At 38.9% G+C, this 17,977-nt stretch overlaps 1 protein-coding gene and 1 long non-coding RNA gene across 11 annotated transcripts in view; one reads left to right on the plus strand and one right to left on the minus strand.

Moving 5' to 3' along the window:
* CDYL (chromodomain Y like) overlaps positions 1 to 2,620 on the plus strand; it is a 106,383-nt gene extending 103,763 nt beyond the window's left edge. For all 10 annotated transcript variants that reach the window (XM_083826139.1, XM_083826141.1, XM_083826140.1 and 7 more), the window contains one exon: positions 819 to 2,620. In XM_083826139.1, the coding sequence (XP_083682265.1) occupies positions 819 to 977 (159 nt within the window). In that variant the 3' untranslated portion in view covers positions 978 to 2,620. The remainder of the gene's footprint in view (positions 1 to 818) is intronic.
* Positions 1,998 to 13,887, minus strand: LOC310895206. Its single transcript, XR_014580534.1, has 3 exons — positions 6,935 to 13,887; positions 3,775 to 5,588; positions 1,998 to 3,179 (listed from the first exon to the last, which is right to left on the minus strand). It is a non-coding gene; the product is annotated as an uncharacterized lncRNA (long non-coding RNA).
* Between the last annotated feature and the right edge of the window lie 4,090 nt (positions 13,888 to 17,977).

The following is a 17,977-nucleotide window of genomic DNA, read 5'->3' on the forward strand; positions in this document are numbered from 1 at the left end:
ATATATACATATACTTTCAGTTTTTAATTGAAGTATCAATGGTATGGCATGTAAATTCAACTTACCCTAATTAACATAAGAAACAGTTGCCCTGAGGACTGAACCGAAATGATATCTTGAGTTGTGATTTAAATTATTAAGGAAATTGGTAACTTAAAGAAATATTTGTAAGCATAGAGAAATGCAGCCTTTGTCATTAGGCTGAACTTACAGTTTTACCAATGATGCATAGGCATTCATGGTTTTGTGCGCTACTGGCAGTTGCACAAGACAGCTGGAACTACCAAAATTTGATGCTTTTTTTTATGGGAAGAGAAAGTACAAATCAACTGTTCTGTGCATTAGAGATGTTGGACTTTGAAACAGAATAATAGTCTTCTAAGTGAAGAAGCAAACTTGAGATTTTTTTTTTTGTGTGCTATTTTAGATACTATTATTTAAGCGTTAATGTCTGCCTGGTTATTAGGGCAGTTGGGGCTAATTGTTTTATAGTTGGCCTTCACCAAAGTGGAGTTGGCGTTTTCTCTAGTTATCAGTATAAAATCTTGTATATGTGTGTGTATTTATGGTTACTATTTTCATAATGGCAGTATTTTTGTGCCTTATTAAGTTGTGTTGGTATAAGATAAAGGAAATTGTGTATGACTGAGAGACTCTGAGCAAGGGTCCTTAGGATTATAGTATGTGAATAGATTGATAGATAATAAGACTGATTAAATTTATAATCAACTTCAGGCTTTGTCTGTACAAAACTGTGAATGCACAAGTTGTTCTGGTCTCATGTAATACTAAACAAACTCTCTTCTCTATTCGCCTAGGTACTTGAAGAATCCAAAGCTTTAGTACGTAATATCATGAAGGTGGACTTGGAACAAGCAAATGAAAAGGAGTGTGAAGTTTTGAAGAAAATCTGGGGCTCGGCACAAGGGATGGACTCAATGTTAAAATACCTGCAGAGGAAAATTGATGAGTTCTGATGAGATGCCCATTGACACTGGAATTGTATTTCTTGGACATCAGGGCAAACAACACATGCCCATTTAAAATCCTATATAAACTCACCCCTTGCTCAGCTTGGGAACAGCAGTGGAACCCCCCCCCCCCACACACACACCTTTTATTGTCAAGGGGTTTAAAAGTACTGTATCACTTAAATTTGAACAAAACTCCTTTCTCCCTGATTGTTACATGTATATATGCACATACATAATGTGTGTGTGCATATATATATATGTATACTTTTTATATATATATATATATAATGTAATGTGTGAGAGTGTGTATGTAGACACACACACACACACAAGAAGCTAAAACATGATAGAGTGCACTACCAAACATCTCTTTAAAGGCTATAGTTTTTGTTATCTTTGGCTAGTACTGTATCAAATAGAGAATGGATTAAAAAGTGAATGGTGTTGCATTTATTTTCTGTGTGGCAGGGAAGTCTGGAATAACGCTTTTCTTTTTTCATTAGAATACAGAACTGAAACGGGTATTAGCCAGCCCTTACTTTCACTGCCCAACAAATCAGCTCAGATATAAGGCATTGTCGCAGAAGAAGGTTGACATACCTCAAATAATGGAACACTCTAAATTTTTTCAGAATTGAACTCCAGAAAGATTAAATCACAAAAATCCCCCAAAAGAGTGTGCTCAGGATTAATGCCAAGAAAACACTCTATGCTTTTTTTTTTGGGGGGAGATATAGAGGGGTGGGTAGAAAGTGGCAGGAATATGTTTAATTCTTACCCAGACAGCATGAAGAAACCACTGTCTCTTGGGGAAGGGGAATGAGGGAAGTGGAAGGGGAAGAAAAAAAGACAAAAAAAGCTTGTTTTGCAGTATTAGTGAATCACTGAATATCTATGTATGAATATCCTAAGTTATAAGTTAGTTTTAGTGGGTTTTTAAATAGCCTCTTTTTTCTTTCTTTTTTTTTTTTAATAACTACATAAGTGCTTCTGTTGCTGGGTGAGAATACTACTTTATATACATTTTTTTCATATTTGCTGGTTTAATTGATGTATTACACCAAAAATGCATTTTATGTTCATAAATTTTAGGGTCACTTAGAATATATTATTTAATAAGTTAAAATTCTTTTGGCACACTATTAAGTAAAAAAAAACTTTTAAAAAAACTACCTTATATTAGATGTTTAATGTTCTTTGTCTATGCTTTTTTATTATTTTAAATATACACTATATACAGTATGGTGTAAAAGAGTGCCCTGTGTAAATAGACCTATTTTGCATTCCTTTCAGGAGTGGTTATTGATTCCTGACTGCAGATATCTATTATTACTTGGGTATCTGTGCTTGCAATCTTATTGAATGTATTATGAAGAATGAAAAAGAAATCAAACCTTATTTTTGTACAGTTTTGAAGTTTTTAACTTGGAACTGACCCACCTCCCCTTCCCAGTGGACAGCTGTACAGTGTGTAAATCTGCCTTTACCTTGGATTGGTACAGTATTTTTGCATCTGTGGGACCTACTTTTTTGTTCTAGTAGTTTGAACTATATATAAACTGTACAATCTGTAAAGTTTTTATAGAATAAATATTCAGCTGTGAAAACTGGTTAAATAAAACTAATATTTCTTAACACATTTTAAATGCGGTTCTCATATAGTTGTATTTTTCAAAGACAGTTCTGATTTTAAAAGGAAGAGGTGCTTAAATGTTGCAAATTAGAGACTTAAATATTACGGTTTTATTCTGTCAAATGTATATAAACTCTTAATAGTTTCCATTGAAATGTTGAAAATTAATTTATTGTTTTAAACTATATAGATGTTTTCTCTTAGATAAGGTGGATAGGAAGACAACATTCAGGAAGTCATTTGATTCTTAATTGTTTTGTTACAGTTTGCAAAAAAAATTACTGAATATTCTTTTATATCTCTTGAGAATGTATCATTTTCCCAATAATTTTGTGGTACAGAAAGTGAGGATTCCTTACCTGAATTTGATTATATTGAAAGGGAGAAAGAAAGATTCATTACACAAAGTTCTGTAACGTTAAACCTTTTTGAGTTTGACTCGAGTTGATATTCACATCTCTTTTCTGGCACCTTGAAGAAGAATTTGGGCATAGATTGCATCTATTTCAGCTTGAGGATTATTTATGCTGTTCTTAACCATGAATAAATTTCACTGAAACAGGCGACTAGATCTGGAAATATTTAGAAGAATTATATCAGTTGAACATGTAGGCAATTCAAATGAAAAAAATAATTCCATTTGCTTCATTTTGTGTTGTTACTATCAGTCAGGCTGTTACTATGACTCAATTTGAATATTAAGCTGTGAATAAATTGGAAAAAGTCCTTACTTCAGACCAATTCTTATACAGTCATTGCCACAGCTACATAGCTATGTCACTGCACAATTGCCCTACCTTTATATTAGAACCAGTAACTAACTTTACACTATTAAAAATATGCTGTCATTCATAAATGACGTACTTTTCTATATATTGGACTACAGGGATATAATTTCTTTAGGAAAATACTGTCCAGTTCTCTTAAGTATAGGTCAGGAAATACCCTCAGTGTGCAATTGTTACTGATATGCACAACTGATCTGTGGAGGTTCTGAGGATGTTTTCATTTAAGATCAGAAGCATTCAGCAGAAATAGTAAAACAGTAATGCCTTACTAAGGCATTTGTACTGAAGAGGTCATATAGGGAGTAAAGAGGGCAGTTTTTTTTTTATTTTTCTGTCTTTAAGATGAATATGTGTAAGCAATGTAAACTGAACATCTTACCCAACAGGAGAGGCCCATCCAGCAAGGTAGGCATCAGGTACTGAAGTAAAATGCAGTGTACCTATTTTTCAGATTCCCCTGAAATATGAATTGCTGCGCTATCAGTCCACAAGAGATACCTCCAATAGTTGCGGGTATGTGAATCTTCTGTGGCCGCCTCTTCTTATAGGGCTTGAATTCTATTAACGATTTCTGAAGGGTTTACAGGTTTCCAAACACTTCAGGGAAAAAAAAAAAAAGGCATTTGTGAGGAAAAGTGGCAACAGTGTGAAGATTTTTCCATCAAATATCTAATAAGTAACAAAGAATTTTACTTTCAGCTGCTGTCAAAAAAAAAATAGAAGTCCTCCAACTCAGACAACTGATGACCCTATATTTGAATAGAACAACATTAAGACTAGTTTAGTTTTTAGAAAACCATAATAGAACAATGACAGCAAAATGATGGCCTTCTAATAGCAATCAATCAATCATGAGATCATACAAAGTGACTCAAGACCTTTTAAAATTAGTGTTTTCCGTGCTTTTCTTCACAGAAGTCAGGTCTTTGTTTAGCCTGTTTCACTGCTGATGCACGTATTGTTCTACACAAACTTGCAGTACTGCATAGATAAATCACCCTGAAGAATCAGATTTAGTTTCTGGTCCTTAAATGCAGCTGCAGCCACAAGGGATTGATTGGGCCCAAGGACAAGGGTGGAAAGACTGCTGAAGCCAGCATTAACTTCTAAGGCACTTTGGAGTTGCAACTTCACAAAAGCAGTTGCACTTTAAGATGGCTTTTCTATGCTGATTCTAGTACTTACATGCTGGCGTGCAAACAACTTGTTCTTGGAGAATTTTGGAGCCTCACAGGTTGTTGGACCCAGGTGCTAAGAGCATAGAAACAACATCTTTCTGAATGTCTGAGAGAACTTCCATGTGGTGTTTTTGTGTTTTGTTTTTGTTTTGTTTTTGTTTTTTTTGTTTGTTGGTTTGTTTGTTTTTTAAAAAAGGAAGAAAATTTCCTACCTTTTTTCATCCTTCAGGCACGAAGACAAATTACAAAACCTGCTTGGGTGTCAGACATCTAGCCAATGGTTAGTAGAATTTAGAAAGATGGTACTGGAATACAAAATTGAGTTAGTTTTAGCCTGGCTCAGTCTTGACCCCTAAGGCTCCTGTCAAGACTGTCTGCTACTTTAAGTGCTTTACTGTACTACACAATCTATGCTCTGTAAGGAATTCAGAATTCACTAGACACACATGAGAAGGCAATTGTCGGCGTTGGTGCTGAAATATCAAAGTATGACAGAAACCTTAATAGTACAGTGTAGGAATCTCTCTGGGACATTCTAGTTCTCCTGAAGTAGGTACAATCACAGGCACTAGCAAACAGCAAAGGGTTAAGTACTGGCAATTGGACTGGACAGGCCTTAGCGTATACTTACCTCACAAAAAGTTCCATTATAATCAAATTTATTTTTGGAATTAAATAGTTACTTTTCTCCTGGTCAGGAAGACATGATTTGAATGTACTTGGAACTGTTGGAAAGCCACCTGCATCCACTAAGCCACACCTTCTCTTGATTTGTTACTTTGAGAAAAACAGAAAATATAGCAAGGTTTTAGCTCTAGATAAGTTAACCTACAGCAAAAGGTATTTGGGGCAAATTTCAAAAGCTGAACTTCCCTTGAGATCTTTTCTTTGTTCCAAGTTCCTAATTTGCCTAAAGCGTGGATTTCAAGCAGTTTCCTTCAAGGAGTCCTTCACTGGATTGCTGATGTTGCTGAAGGGTACTTCTCTGTGCTCCAGAAACCACACCATTATTGTTCTGGAAAAAAAAAAAAAAAAAGAATTTAATCACCTTTTTAGGTGAGATCCTTTTGTTAAAGATAGGCTTACTTGAAAGCAATTGAAAAAGGTGTTGAAATACTTCAGTGCAAAATTGAAATATATCAGTGCAAAGGCAAGCAGTTATAGCTCCACTATTTCATACTTTATCCAAACAGTGGGGAAAAATAGGACTGCAAACATCTAGGGAACAGGGCAGTAAACAAAACATTTCTGGCTGAGTGGATGGGAGAGATGCTCTTCAATGAATTGAGCCAATAACCTACCTGGCTTGTTGGTGGGAAGTTGAGGTACTTCATATTCATCTGGGCTTTGACAAGTACACCTTTGATGAGAGTAGGAGGAAGGTGATACGTCTCAACTCAATTACAGTTAGCCTTATGAATTTCCATGCTAAGGAACTGCCAGCAGCTGTCAACACTCAGGCAGTCTTACAGTGCCATATCAGAGGCTGAGTTGGCAACGTTAGATCATGCAGCATGAGAGCTGTTATACTGAAGACTGCACACAGGTAAATTTTCCTTTCCAAAGGAAGCTGTAGCCATCAGGATAAGAGCCCCTGTATGGCGTAAGATCACCATGTCATCTACCTGTTCTGAACAGCTGCTCACATTTCTCTAGAGAATACTTCAGTTACAGGTCTCTGCATTTTTTTTTCCTTACTCTTGAGGAACATGACTGGCAGATTGTCATATACCAGACTTTCAAACACAAGCAGGGAAATAAAGAAAAAAAAGAATAACATCGTGAGGTACTACCAGGAGGTAGAGCAGTTTGACATGCAAAGATTCTGAAGTGCAATACAAAATGAGGTGATGGTGACAGAGTTCTTTTGGTCCTCCTTACCTCTCCAGTGCAGGGAAAAATAAAATAAATAAGGGAAACTGGTAACCACCAAGACAGAGCAGGGAAGTACTTAGAACAGCTGCGTGAAGAAATAAAGGAATAGCAGTTACACTTTCTTAAGTCCTAGTGTTAGAGGAAAGGCCAGGTGAACATTTACCTGTTCAATCCATCAGTGTAGAGTATGTTATCAGTACCTACACCTAACCTCATGCAGACAACAAGCCTCACGTTTGCAGTCCCTGGTCCTCATGGGAGACTTCAACCACCCTCATATCTGCTTGAGGGATAACAGAGAAAAGAGAAGGCTCCAAGGGGTGAATTCATCAACGTATACCTGAATGGAGGGTATACAGAAGATGAAGCCAGGCTCTTTTCAGTGGTGTCCAGTGACAGGGCAAGAGGCTGTGAGCACAAACATAGGAGGGTCCATCTGAACATCAGGGAACACTTTTTCCAATGTCAGGTTGACTGAGCACTGACCCAGGTTGCCTGGAGAGATTTGAGATCTTCAAAAGCCTCCTGGACAACCAGCTCCAGGGCAGGGGAGTTGGACCAAACAACCTCCAGAGGTCTCTTCCAGCTTCAACCATTGTGTGCTTCTGTGGGGAAAACAAAACTAAAATAAACTTGTATTTATTTTCCAATGATACAAACATCATCCACAAATGATCTCTATGGCTAGAGCTGCAAGATCATCAGGCTCTGCAACACTACATACTTTAATCTTCTGAGAACCCAACATCTTGTACTAAAAGGTACCAAATCACCCAGAATAGAGATGAACACAGAGTGACTTGTGTGTTTTGGATAAGACAGGGATCATCTTTTACTCTAGTAAAAAGCCTAAAGAAAAAGTCTTATTTGTTTCTTCAAGGATAAAAAGGATTGAAATACTTAAAAACAAATACACATGCCTTTTATAATACCTGAAAAATTGCTTTAACCTCAGCAGCTTCTAAAAATTTTGCCTTTTTTTTCCCTGAGGTCTGCCTTAATCAATCAAGCTGCAATGCCTCTGGCAGTCATACTGAAATGCAACCACACTGGCTACTGGAGAAGACAGTAAAATATGTTAAATTGGACCTAACAGCTCACACTACCTGCTGTGTATGTCCTCTGGATATAACTTACCAAACACACTATAGAAAGACTACATAACACTGCAAGATGAGAAGTCAATTCACAATGCTATAATAAAACAATATTTCCTAAATGCTGCTTTCTGAGACTCATTCATTGTAACCCTATACTTCCATCTCCAGCAAAATGTCCCAATTGCTAGACAAAGCCCAGAATATAAATACTCTTCAAAGTCTTGCTTAGCATCCCTGCCTCTTCCTTACCAACTAATTTTTACCACATTCACAGTACCATCCTTCTCAGTAGGAGCAGGCACTCACACACCTCAGCATCACTCCAGTCATGTGCAAAGCCAACTGGCCACTGCCAGTAGCAACTTCCGTGAAATGCACATGCTGCTCCTCAGACTTGAAATGTATTTGAAATTCACTTACTTTATCAGGTTGGATGGGAATCTTTAATCAAACACTATTATTTAAAAAACAGAAAATAAAAAACTTGCTAAGCCAGGAATAACTAAAACACACACATCCACAGAAACCAAGCTTGCACTCCATGATGTAAAAATGACAAAATAAGTTAGTTTTCTTTCCACGTTGGTTTCAGTAAGGTCTGCTGTGGCACAGGACTGCTATGTCATAGAAGCACGCTATGTTCAAATGTCAGAAGGCAGACACATGTCCATATTTTCTTCCTTCCTTCTCTCCAGCCCTCTCACTGGGCTCTACGCTCAGAAAGAGCCGCGGGGATTAGAGCTAGAAACTTGGCATGTCCTGAATGTAAGTTCTGAAATAGTTTTTTGATTCTAAGTAGCAGCTAACAAAATTAACAAGAATGCAATGCTGGGAGCTTCTGAACGAGACAAGCACTTGAATCAAGAGGATCAAAATAAAAAAGCAAAGGAAAGCAACCATGTCCACAAGAGGGTTTTTTTTGTTTGTTTTGGGGTTTTTTTTGCTTGCTTTGTAGGCCTCGTGACCAGTCATGTCAAAATAGGAGTCTGCAAACTGAACTTTGTGATCTCAAGAGCTGAGCTGGAACATCCACAGAAGCAGCTGTAAAGTCAGCATTGCATCTAAGAATAACTGAAGTCACACTTTCATTTCTGAGTGTTTATGAAGAAATTACATGTTCCTTTACGCTGACACAGAAAATTCCATTCTAGATATAAATGAAATATGTCCGTACATCCAGGGGAAGACAAAAGTCAGGTTTTGACACCAATTTCTATGAAGCAAAGCAAATTTCATTGCTAAACTTTCAAAAATAAACAAGCAAATAATACCACAGTCCATAACACTATACATAGATAATATAACAAATAAGCCATATAAAAATTTTCCAGAAGTTCCCCAAGACAGATTGATTAGCTGAGGAAAAAAATAATAATATAATTTTGCCAATCTCTGGGAAAAGATAAACAGAGTCCCTGTCTTTAGATTCAGAGACCTTGGAAATCCTCAGCAGCGTTTTGTACCCCAAGGAATTGGCTTGAACCCAGGAAGTGCCCTGAAGGAAATTTTTGGCCAGTAATCCCCAATAACTTGCCATGCCACCATTATTTCCCTGTCTCTGACAGTCCCGGTGCTCCTCTAAGTTCATGCCAATGAAGAGGAACTGTGCCTGAGAAGAGCTTCTGTGCTAATGGCAAAGACCTACAGCACACTCCCCAGAAATGTGTTATCACTGAAGACACAGTGCCCAGTAGTACAAGGCATAAGCAAGATAAGACTTGGATTTTCGCAGACCACTGCCTCATCACAAACTGAAACTGTTTACATGGACAATGGAGAATAAGAACACATCCAGAATGTACAAAAAAAAAAATGTAATGCACAAAAAGAGAGAGGCAGTTCCCTTGCAAGAATGACAGCTGAGAATAAGGCTCTTTTACACCTGTTTCTCCTATCAAGTACAACAGGAGCTCTACTCAAAGAACTGCGTGAAGGCATCTGTGCGCAGTGCCTTGACTGCTGCCATACTTGACCCTGCAAATCACTGATGATAAACCATCAGAGTACAACTTTGCTACAGACTTGACAAGTTTCCCCACTAAACAGACTATCACCGGCTTGCAGGTTTTCTCATTAAGGCAGCCACAACCCCAGCTCATACCAGCAATGTGAAACTTCCCCTTCCAACATGTTCTCCCTGATAACTAACGCCCAGCTGCTTCACATCTTTGTCTAGCCAAAACAGCCAACTGAGGCACACACGTGGGAGGAGGTGGAAAGGAGTCTTCTAGGAACCTGACAGAAGCACTGACATAGCACTGCATTATCCTAAGAGCCTTCAAACCTCACAGTACTTGCAGCCCAAAGGCTGCTGGGTAGCCAGCACCTGGTACTAGTTCTTTCCTTTCGGTTTATGGTTTGTTAAGGGACACAGAAAACTACTTCAACACGTGCACCAAACCACTGCTGGAATTGCCACAGAAACGGTGTGGCCATAAATGGAGGACAAGGCAAATACCAAAGCACCTCAGCCTGTGAGAAAGATTCAGAGATTGTGTTAAACCATAAAAAACCTGAAGGTTGTGGGTCTCCTGCAGCAAGACTTGGCTTTCTTGCCTGGGGCCAGCAGGGATTCAACCCCCAGAAGAGAGGCTCTTGCCCCCTCTGTGGAAGGACTGCATTTGTCAGGGCTTGATAGCCCGTGACTTCGTCTCTGTGGGAACCCCTAAGGGGGAAATCAGGGTCTCCTCAGAACTGACAGGAAAATTTAAGACTTCCTTGAAGAAGAAAAGGAGCAAGGCACAAGAAATCCAAGGCAAGAAGCGGAACTATTCCTAGCAATCATGATAATTGCAGTTTTGTAAGTTAGGCTGGCTGGGTGCCCAGAATGGGTAAACAACCCTGAACCAGTTTAACTGACAAGCATATTACAGCTTGCATGGCTCTGACGCAATGCAAAATGACCTCCAACTTTTCCAAAATCTTAGCTACAGATTTTCTCCCCATGTTTTTTTTTTCTTTTTTAATTGTGTAATTTAATAAACCTAGAACTGCTCTAGGATAGCAAAGTTTGACATTTCCAGCAGTAAGCATGAGGTTTAGACACACAGCTATCAGTAAAAGCAAACAGGAAATAAATTTTGCTTAGCTCAAAATTTTAAAAATCCCTTATTTTAAATATATTTCTAACACATAAACAGCTGTTGTACATACACAATGCATAACATGCAATATTCACATGTATATTCTGCATGGACTATTTACCCTATAAGCTTACAAGGTTTTCCCCATTGTAAGAGTTTTAGCCATGTTTTTTCCTTTTTTTTTTTTTTTTTGCTTGTTTTACAACTCACCCAAATACTTTTGTATGAAGACAACTTTAAACTCAACTTTATCGCTGTGTTACATTGACCCAGTATTATTCCAGCAGAATTTCTGAATTCAATGCTTCTGAAGATCAGAAGCATTCACAAAATTGCAATGCAGGCCCTGCTGGCACAGCTTCAGGAGCTTTACTTTAAAGGTTCTGGGTCCAAGATTATGTGCGAGAGAGAAACTTTCACAAGCAGTTTTAAGATCTCTGGAGGCAGATATCAGGCATGCTTTACTTGAAGTCCTGTGTTGTAAACAAACATTTAATTATTTTTTAAACGGAGGATGGAAGAGTGCAATTAATTCATTTTTTTGGTCTGCACAGGCTTTTCATGCCTAGAAAGATTTCATCTGAATGCCAGTGTTCTTTCTACAGCTGGAACTATATATCCCCTCATCAAATCACACCAATACAGAAAGACAAAATTATTAAAAACAACAAAAAGTGGTGTCTCTCAGGTTTACTGAGGGAAGGGGCAAAAACCTTATGAAACAGGAGACCCTGAAAGGCTGTGCACTATCCTTCCCTGGCTTTCCAATTAGCACTGTATCCAGCTACATGTTTAACATCCTTCAGCCCTCTTTGCTGTGTTACCATTATCCCCCAGCAACCCCGAGGCAGAACTTTACAGAAGCTCAGAAGAGCTCCTAGAAATAATGTGTAAAACCATTTGCCACCTGAAGGGGTCAGTCGGAACTGACTGGAACGCAGGAGAGCTGGAAACCTGGTACCCTTCTAGCTTGACCTGCCTGGAGCTGGTACCACGCTACATGTCTTCAAAACCCCAAATCCTGTGGTGTTTAGGCTCCTAAACTCCTATTCACACATACATAAAGTAGAACATGAGCATTGTTGGCTACAAGCTGCTGGAAACTGTACTTTCTACCTAATTTTAATAGGTTCATCTTTCTTAATGATCATTTTTTAATCATGAGACAAAAAGCAGTCCCCTCGATTCAGTTTTGTTTCTCCTTGGGCCTTTTTAATTTGTTAGCTTCTCAGGCCTTGATTCCAGCTTCTCATAAACTCAGAATCACATAAATCACAATTTTTTGCATCACAATTTGCATCTTTTCTAATAAAAAGAAGGCCTAGTTCTCTCCTAGCATTTTGTCTTTGAGCATTCTTCCTTAGTGTCCTGTGGAGCTGCATCCGATTCACAGCAGAGTACAAAAATGACTGGAGCATAGCAAATCTTTTGGTTGCCTTCATTCAGACCCCATAGTTTCCTTTGCTGTTATTTATCTTTCCCACAAATTCCACTTGATGCCTACTAATACAATGCACAGCACGCTAGCTCTAGACTTGCTGTTTATGCTACTCTTGACTCTTTTCTTTTCCCCAACCCCCTACCATCACAGTATTTATTCTTCTGACTTCTGCCAAACACTGAAGTCATAGCTTGAGTCTTCAGTTTACTCACATCTTTAGCTCTTTTCCTTATTCTATAGCTGCCTCCTCCTTTTCCTTATAAACATTATCAGGTCTGAGTAACTGTCTTTTTCGTAGCTGTATTACATAATGGACAACTGTAGTTTATTTTCCTTCTCCCCTTCTCACTAAAACCTGGCAGCTCACAATGCTCAGTCCATCTGCATTTGCACATCTTCTGGGAAAATCTGGAGTTCACTGTAACACAACGGTTAAGAAATATGAAGCTTATTTTGGCTCTGCTGTGATTCCGACTCCTAGCAGCCAACTTGCCTCTTTCAAAATGTCATTTTTCAACAAAACCCATGGGCTCTAAGACTTTAATTCATCCCCAAACTACATGCAGATGAGCAGGCTCCAGCCAGCTCTCACTTGCCATGAAGCCAACATGCTAATACAGCTCCATTTTTGCTTTCAAAAACCTCATGACAGGCTAATTAATTTAATAGCCCAGACTTCTCTTTGGCTGGTTTCAATTCCCTTCCCAGAAAGCTTCCCCCAGCTCTTTACAATACCTTGAAACTGTTTTTCACTATCTCAAACAATTATTGTTCTTGACAGTCGGTCTCAGAATTTTCCATGTACCAACCTTTTCCATCACCACAGCAAGCCAGACGCTTTGGGGAGAAAAGAAGGAAAAATAAGGCATGACAAGTCTCTTTTGTACTTTGCCCAAAATCTCCAAAAAATGTTAAGTATGACATTATTCTGCTGGCAATAACACCCTCAGAACAGCTACAGGGACACAAAGCAACAGGCTACGTGTCTAACCATGGGGCAATGACAAACTTTCTGAAACTTGTTTAAGAACAACCAAACAAACTTGAAAGCACTGGCTTGGATGAAACAAACTGAAGTGCATTTCTCTCTATCCTTCCTTTTCTAGCAACAGCAAAATCTTTTGTGCAACTTCACCACTTTTGTTTGAGTGTGTTGTTTTTTGTTTTTTTTTTTTCCAAAAAAAGATTGGAAACACTGAAAGATGGAAAGCAGAGATGGACTCTTTTTGCACATTACTACAGTGCTGGACACAATGTTGGTAGTATACCATGGGCCTTTCCCATTCAGTATCAAAAATGGTTAGAGTTTCAGTGAAGTTCTCAGAATTTGCACTACTCCCTCTTTCTTATTCACAAATAGTGAATCCTTCACTGAGAACATCTAGAAAATTTATGCAGGAAGGTTTAGACAACAGGAATCAAGTTTATTCCTCATAGTAAAACTGACTGTAGTAATTTCCAAACTACAGACGTGGCGAAACATCTAGTGGAGTTAAATCAGAGGGAAAAAACAAAATCAAAAAACAAAACAAAACAAACAAAAAAAACCCACTGTGAAATCAAAGGAACAAAAGTCCACAAGAAGGCAGCTACCTATTTCTACTTCTAAATGGAAACAAAGTTCTGCAAAAAATCTAACTCAATAACCCCTACCCAGGGGCACACAGAACACCTTCGAGCAGATGGGAGGACACAGCTCCAATGGCCAGCATCACCAGATGATTTAGGCAAAAGACATACCATCCTCAACTGTGCTTATTTATAAGGCAGAGTATTGTAGAGTATTGTAGTTAATTTACAAAAAAAAAAAAAAAAGTAAGTACCTTTCCTGGGCATTTTCTTGCCATAGTAACACAAGAAACCAAGATTGTTTATTACAGTGGTGTCCAGCCTCTTCATTTTTGCACAGATCCTGGTATTGTAGGTCTTCTTTTAGGGCAGTATCTCCTCTCCTTGTTTGACAGGGAATGGAATATATCTAAACATATGTAGAAGTATTTGGCACAGTAAGCTATTGTTTCATTAGGAAAAGTATAATAACCACTCGATTTTTACCAAACTCAGCACACTGTGGAAGAACATGGGAAATCTCAATCTGCACCGAAATCAACCTTCTCAACACATGCTGACCTCTTCTGTTCATTCGACTCTTACTGAGTTCACAAAAAGAAATACAGAAGAAATACTCAAAAAATACTCAACTTAGTATTAAAATACTGTAACTTCTTCTCAATTACTATCTAAGATCTCCCTCCAAGGCAAATTTTATGTTTAATCTCAATCCAAGACCAATTTCTAAGGTCTTCTATTTCTTTTCTTTACCCACTTCTGCTTTTTTTGTGTGTGTGTGTTTTTGTTTTTTGATGGAAATGAATTGAGAGGGAAGAAGAAGGGCACCACAGCCATTTTAGAGCAGTAATTGTATGAGCTTGCACCCTTCAACCTTTTTAAGAACCTGAGGTGCTTTTACCTTGCTCTCACCATTTACACGGATAAGCACTTAAAACACTTTGGACAAAATCTGTCTTATAAAGCAATTTCTATGTTATTGAAAAAGCCTCAAACATCTGCCCTGTGTTACCACTGCAGTTATTCATTACTGAAATTTGTTTCTGAATCATATTTTTTGAGTATTCCAGAAAATATCAGGTATTCCTGAAATGACTGTTCTCCAAGGAAAAAGAAAGAAAGAAACAAAAGCATGGAGGTATACTATTTGCAAACTAAACTGCGAGTTGCCAGTGTTGAGAGCTTTGTCTGAATGACAGTTGTCAGATTGCTCTTCCAGAAGAAAGGCCAGATGTCCACAGTTTATATTCCCTGGAAGCAAGTCCTGCTTGCGTATCTACATAGGCTGTGGCAACTGCTGGCCAAGGGCAGGGTAAGCAGGCCACTGAGCAGGCCCTGTGTCTGCAGCAAAGCCTGTCTCCCTGGCTGATTTCTCAGTTTCAGCACTGTAAGCAGTTTTAGAAATTATGCCAGTAAATCCATGAGCACTTGAACTTTCTGAATCAACCCACCAACACATGCTGGTGTAAGGAAAAGAAAGAAATAGCTGCTTCAGACTACAAAGTACCAAAGCAGTCCTGAATGCGACAGACCTACCTTCTGACAGGTAGAAAGATATGTTCTTCACAGCTCCTCTTCCTAGAGGTCATCAGCATATAGTTCACTTGATCAGGCCATGCATCAAAGAAGGACCAGGGAGAACAGCCTCCAGATCTAAAGAAGTCTCATATTCAGTTGAAACTTAACAGCAACTCCACTTTCAGCCCCCAGGTAAGTCACTGTAGGTTGTCATTTACAAAAGCAGTGAATCTATAGAATAAAAATTGGCTTTTCCACCCAGTCTACCAACATCAGTGAAAAGTATTGCATAGAGCATGTGTGTTTTCTTACATGGAAGTGCCATGGCTATGCTCCAAGCTCCTAGTTCCACAGGAGCTATGTAGGGAGGTTCCCACAGCCAACAATACCTCAGGGACTTGAAAGGAAGCTACAGGAATGCTTCGCTATTTAAAATCGCATTCATTTCTGTTCAGGGGAAGGGAAGACATAGAGGAGAAAGGTTCCCATACAAAGTAATGTAAGTGAGGTTGGGCTGAAGGTCCTTTTGAAGCCATATCTTCCACAGCTTCTTGAAAGTATGCTCAGTCCCTGCTGAATCTTGCCCCTCTAAATCTTCACACGAGGCATGGAGCTTTGAGTTCATTCTCATTTAATTTGGCATAATGTGTAAATATTTTGAGCATTGCTTGGGGAATAGCAAAGGGAACCTGGCAGGAAGAAGCTGAGAAAAAGAAAATTAAAAATAAAGTCCTTTTGAGAAACCAGGGAACTAAATAAGCATCCTACTGATTCTGCAAAGTTCAAGGACCTCTATCAACAGGGATCAAAACCTAAAACCCGTGTATTATCCCCAGAATAAAGCATTGGCTGCTTCCCACCAAACTCATCAATTTCTGTCTAGATCACATAGAAATGACATGCTTGTAATGGGAGCCATAATTAGTAGTGTTTCCACAAAACAATACATGGGAATTTAGCCATGTCCCTCTGCTCGTTTTACAGGGACGTCCTACAGCTAAAAATCTCAGCCTTCCTCTTGGGGAGAAGAGAACAATGAATCTTGCTGCAGAACGATATATTCCAGGCAATTAATTACAAGAGCTTCAGCCCTCAAAGCCACACTCTGAGCATGGCTGGAACATAAATAGATTAGCAACTGCTAAGGATTGCTTTTCTCCCGATTTGGAAAGAATGTTCCCACTTTGCTTTTGTAGCCTTCAATGATGCACAACCATTCTTTAAATACAAAAAGCCATTTCACATTTTTATAAATATCCCAAATGCTTCATGTTACCCTTAGTTACCCTTCATCTCTCTATTCTCTTCAATGTTGCCACCTAAATGGAGCCACATTTGCCAGCACACTACAGTCTTGCCTTAAGCAGAATAAAACCTATGCTGCTTCCTTCACTTACATCATCCCCTAGACAGGTAAAGACAGGACTTGTTTCGCCCTGGAGTGCTGGTCAAAGCCAATGCTCTTTGATCAGCAGTCTTCAGAGAGAGAAAGACATGGCCAGAGCTGATCAGACGTTTTGAGGTGAATTCTGTGAATGCTGCATGCACCTGTAACTCTCTCAAAGTGCTTTACAAAGCAAGTAGCATCGCTACGTTTGTTGCATTGAATGGGAAGCTGTCAGAGCAGTACAGAACCGCAGAATTATTTGTAGAAGATCACCCATCAACTTGTCATCAGCAGAAAAAAACAGATTGCTCTATCACAGTTCTTCAGGCAACACTGCCTATCTCATGCCTCCTATCTTTCTCCCCACTTCTTCCCCCCCCCCAAAAAAAAATCCACTACCACCAAAACCCCTATTTCCATCAGAGCAGACTGGGCTAAACTGCAGAACTCAGATAATCTGAAGGTGCACCACAGTCCTTCACACTTTATAGCAGCTGCATTTTCTGCATCTCCTTTCTAAGCACCACAGTAAATGAGCTCTGTGGGGCTAGGAATCCTGTTGACAGCTGTTAATGCCATTGGGAAACGAACTGCCTACAAATAGGCATCACAAGGCTCAGCACTGCTTTTGAAGATCTAACCTAAGGACACCTACATCATTTTGAAGACTTAATTGCAAATGCATGCTAGTCACATAAGTACATTTAGACATCTGGCCAAGACACCCATTACTCTGAACGGACTACGATCTAGTAACTAGAGTACTGGATTAGCTATAATGAGCCTTCATTCTAACCCCAGATCAGCCACTGCCTTGCTAGGTACCTTCCATACGAGGGAAAGGAAATACTCCTCTAAGCCTTTCCTTTTGCTTTTCATCTTACATGTTTATTTATCTATTTTTTGTGTGTGTGAGTGTGTAGCAGGGACTCTCTCTACATGTACAAAACTCCACAGTGGCTCTGCAGCACTGGGCAAGCAGTCCAACTGCTAATTGCAATTAACAGTAATAGCAGCATCTTCCAAGCTATCTCAAGACTGTTTTAAATCTTTGGTATTTCCAAAACACTCTTAGAAACCTTACAGATAAACCAAAAGGCAGCCCGTGGAAAAAAATAAATAACATAAAAAAATCCAACAAAAACATTATAACGCTCAATTTCTATGCAATCATCAGGCTGATGACATATGAACCTCTTTTTTTTTTTTTTCCCAAGAATCCAACTGTACATCTTGGCTAGCTTCTCCAAAATGGGTATTTCTCATCAAACCAGAGCATGATGCAGCCAAGACAAAGCTAAAGCTCCTCCTTCCATTAAGCCCCATTTCCTTCCTTTCAAGCAGCCTTAGATTAGCATTCATTCTTGTCTCTCCTGCATTACCCAGAACTAAGCTGTGCCAAATCTTGCTGCATTCTTTCTACAAGCACAG

The sequence above is a fragment of the Anser anser genome, assembly GCF_964211835.1.
Source record: "Anser anser genome assembly, chromosome: 2".
Taxonomy (NCBI): domain Eukaryota; kingdom Metazoa; phylum Chordata; class Aves; order Anseriformes; family Anatidae; genus Anser; species Anser anser.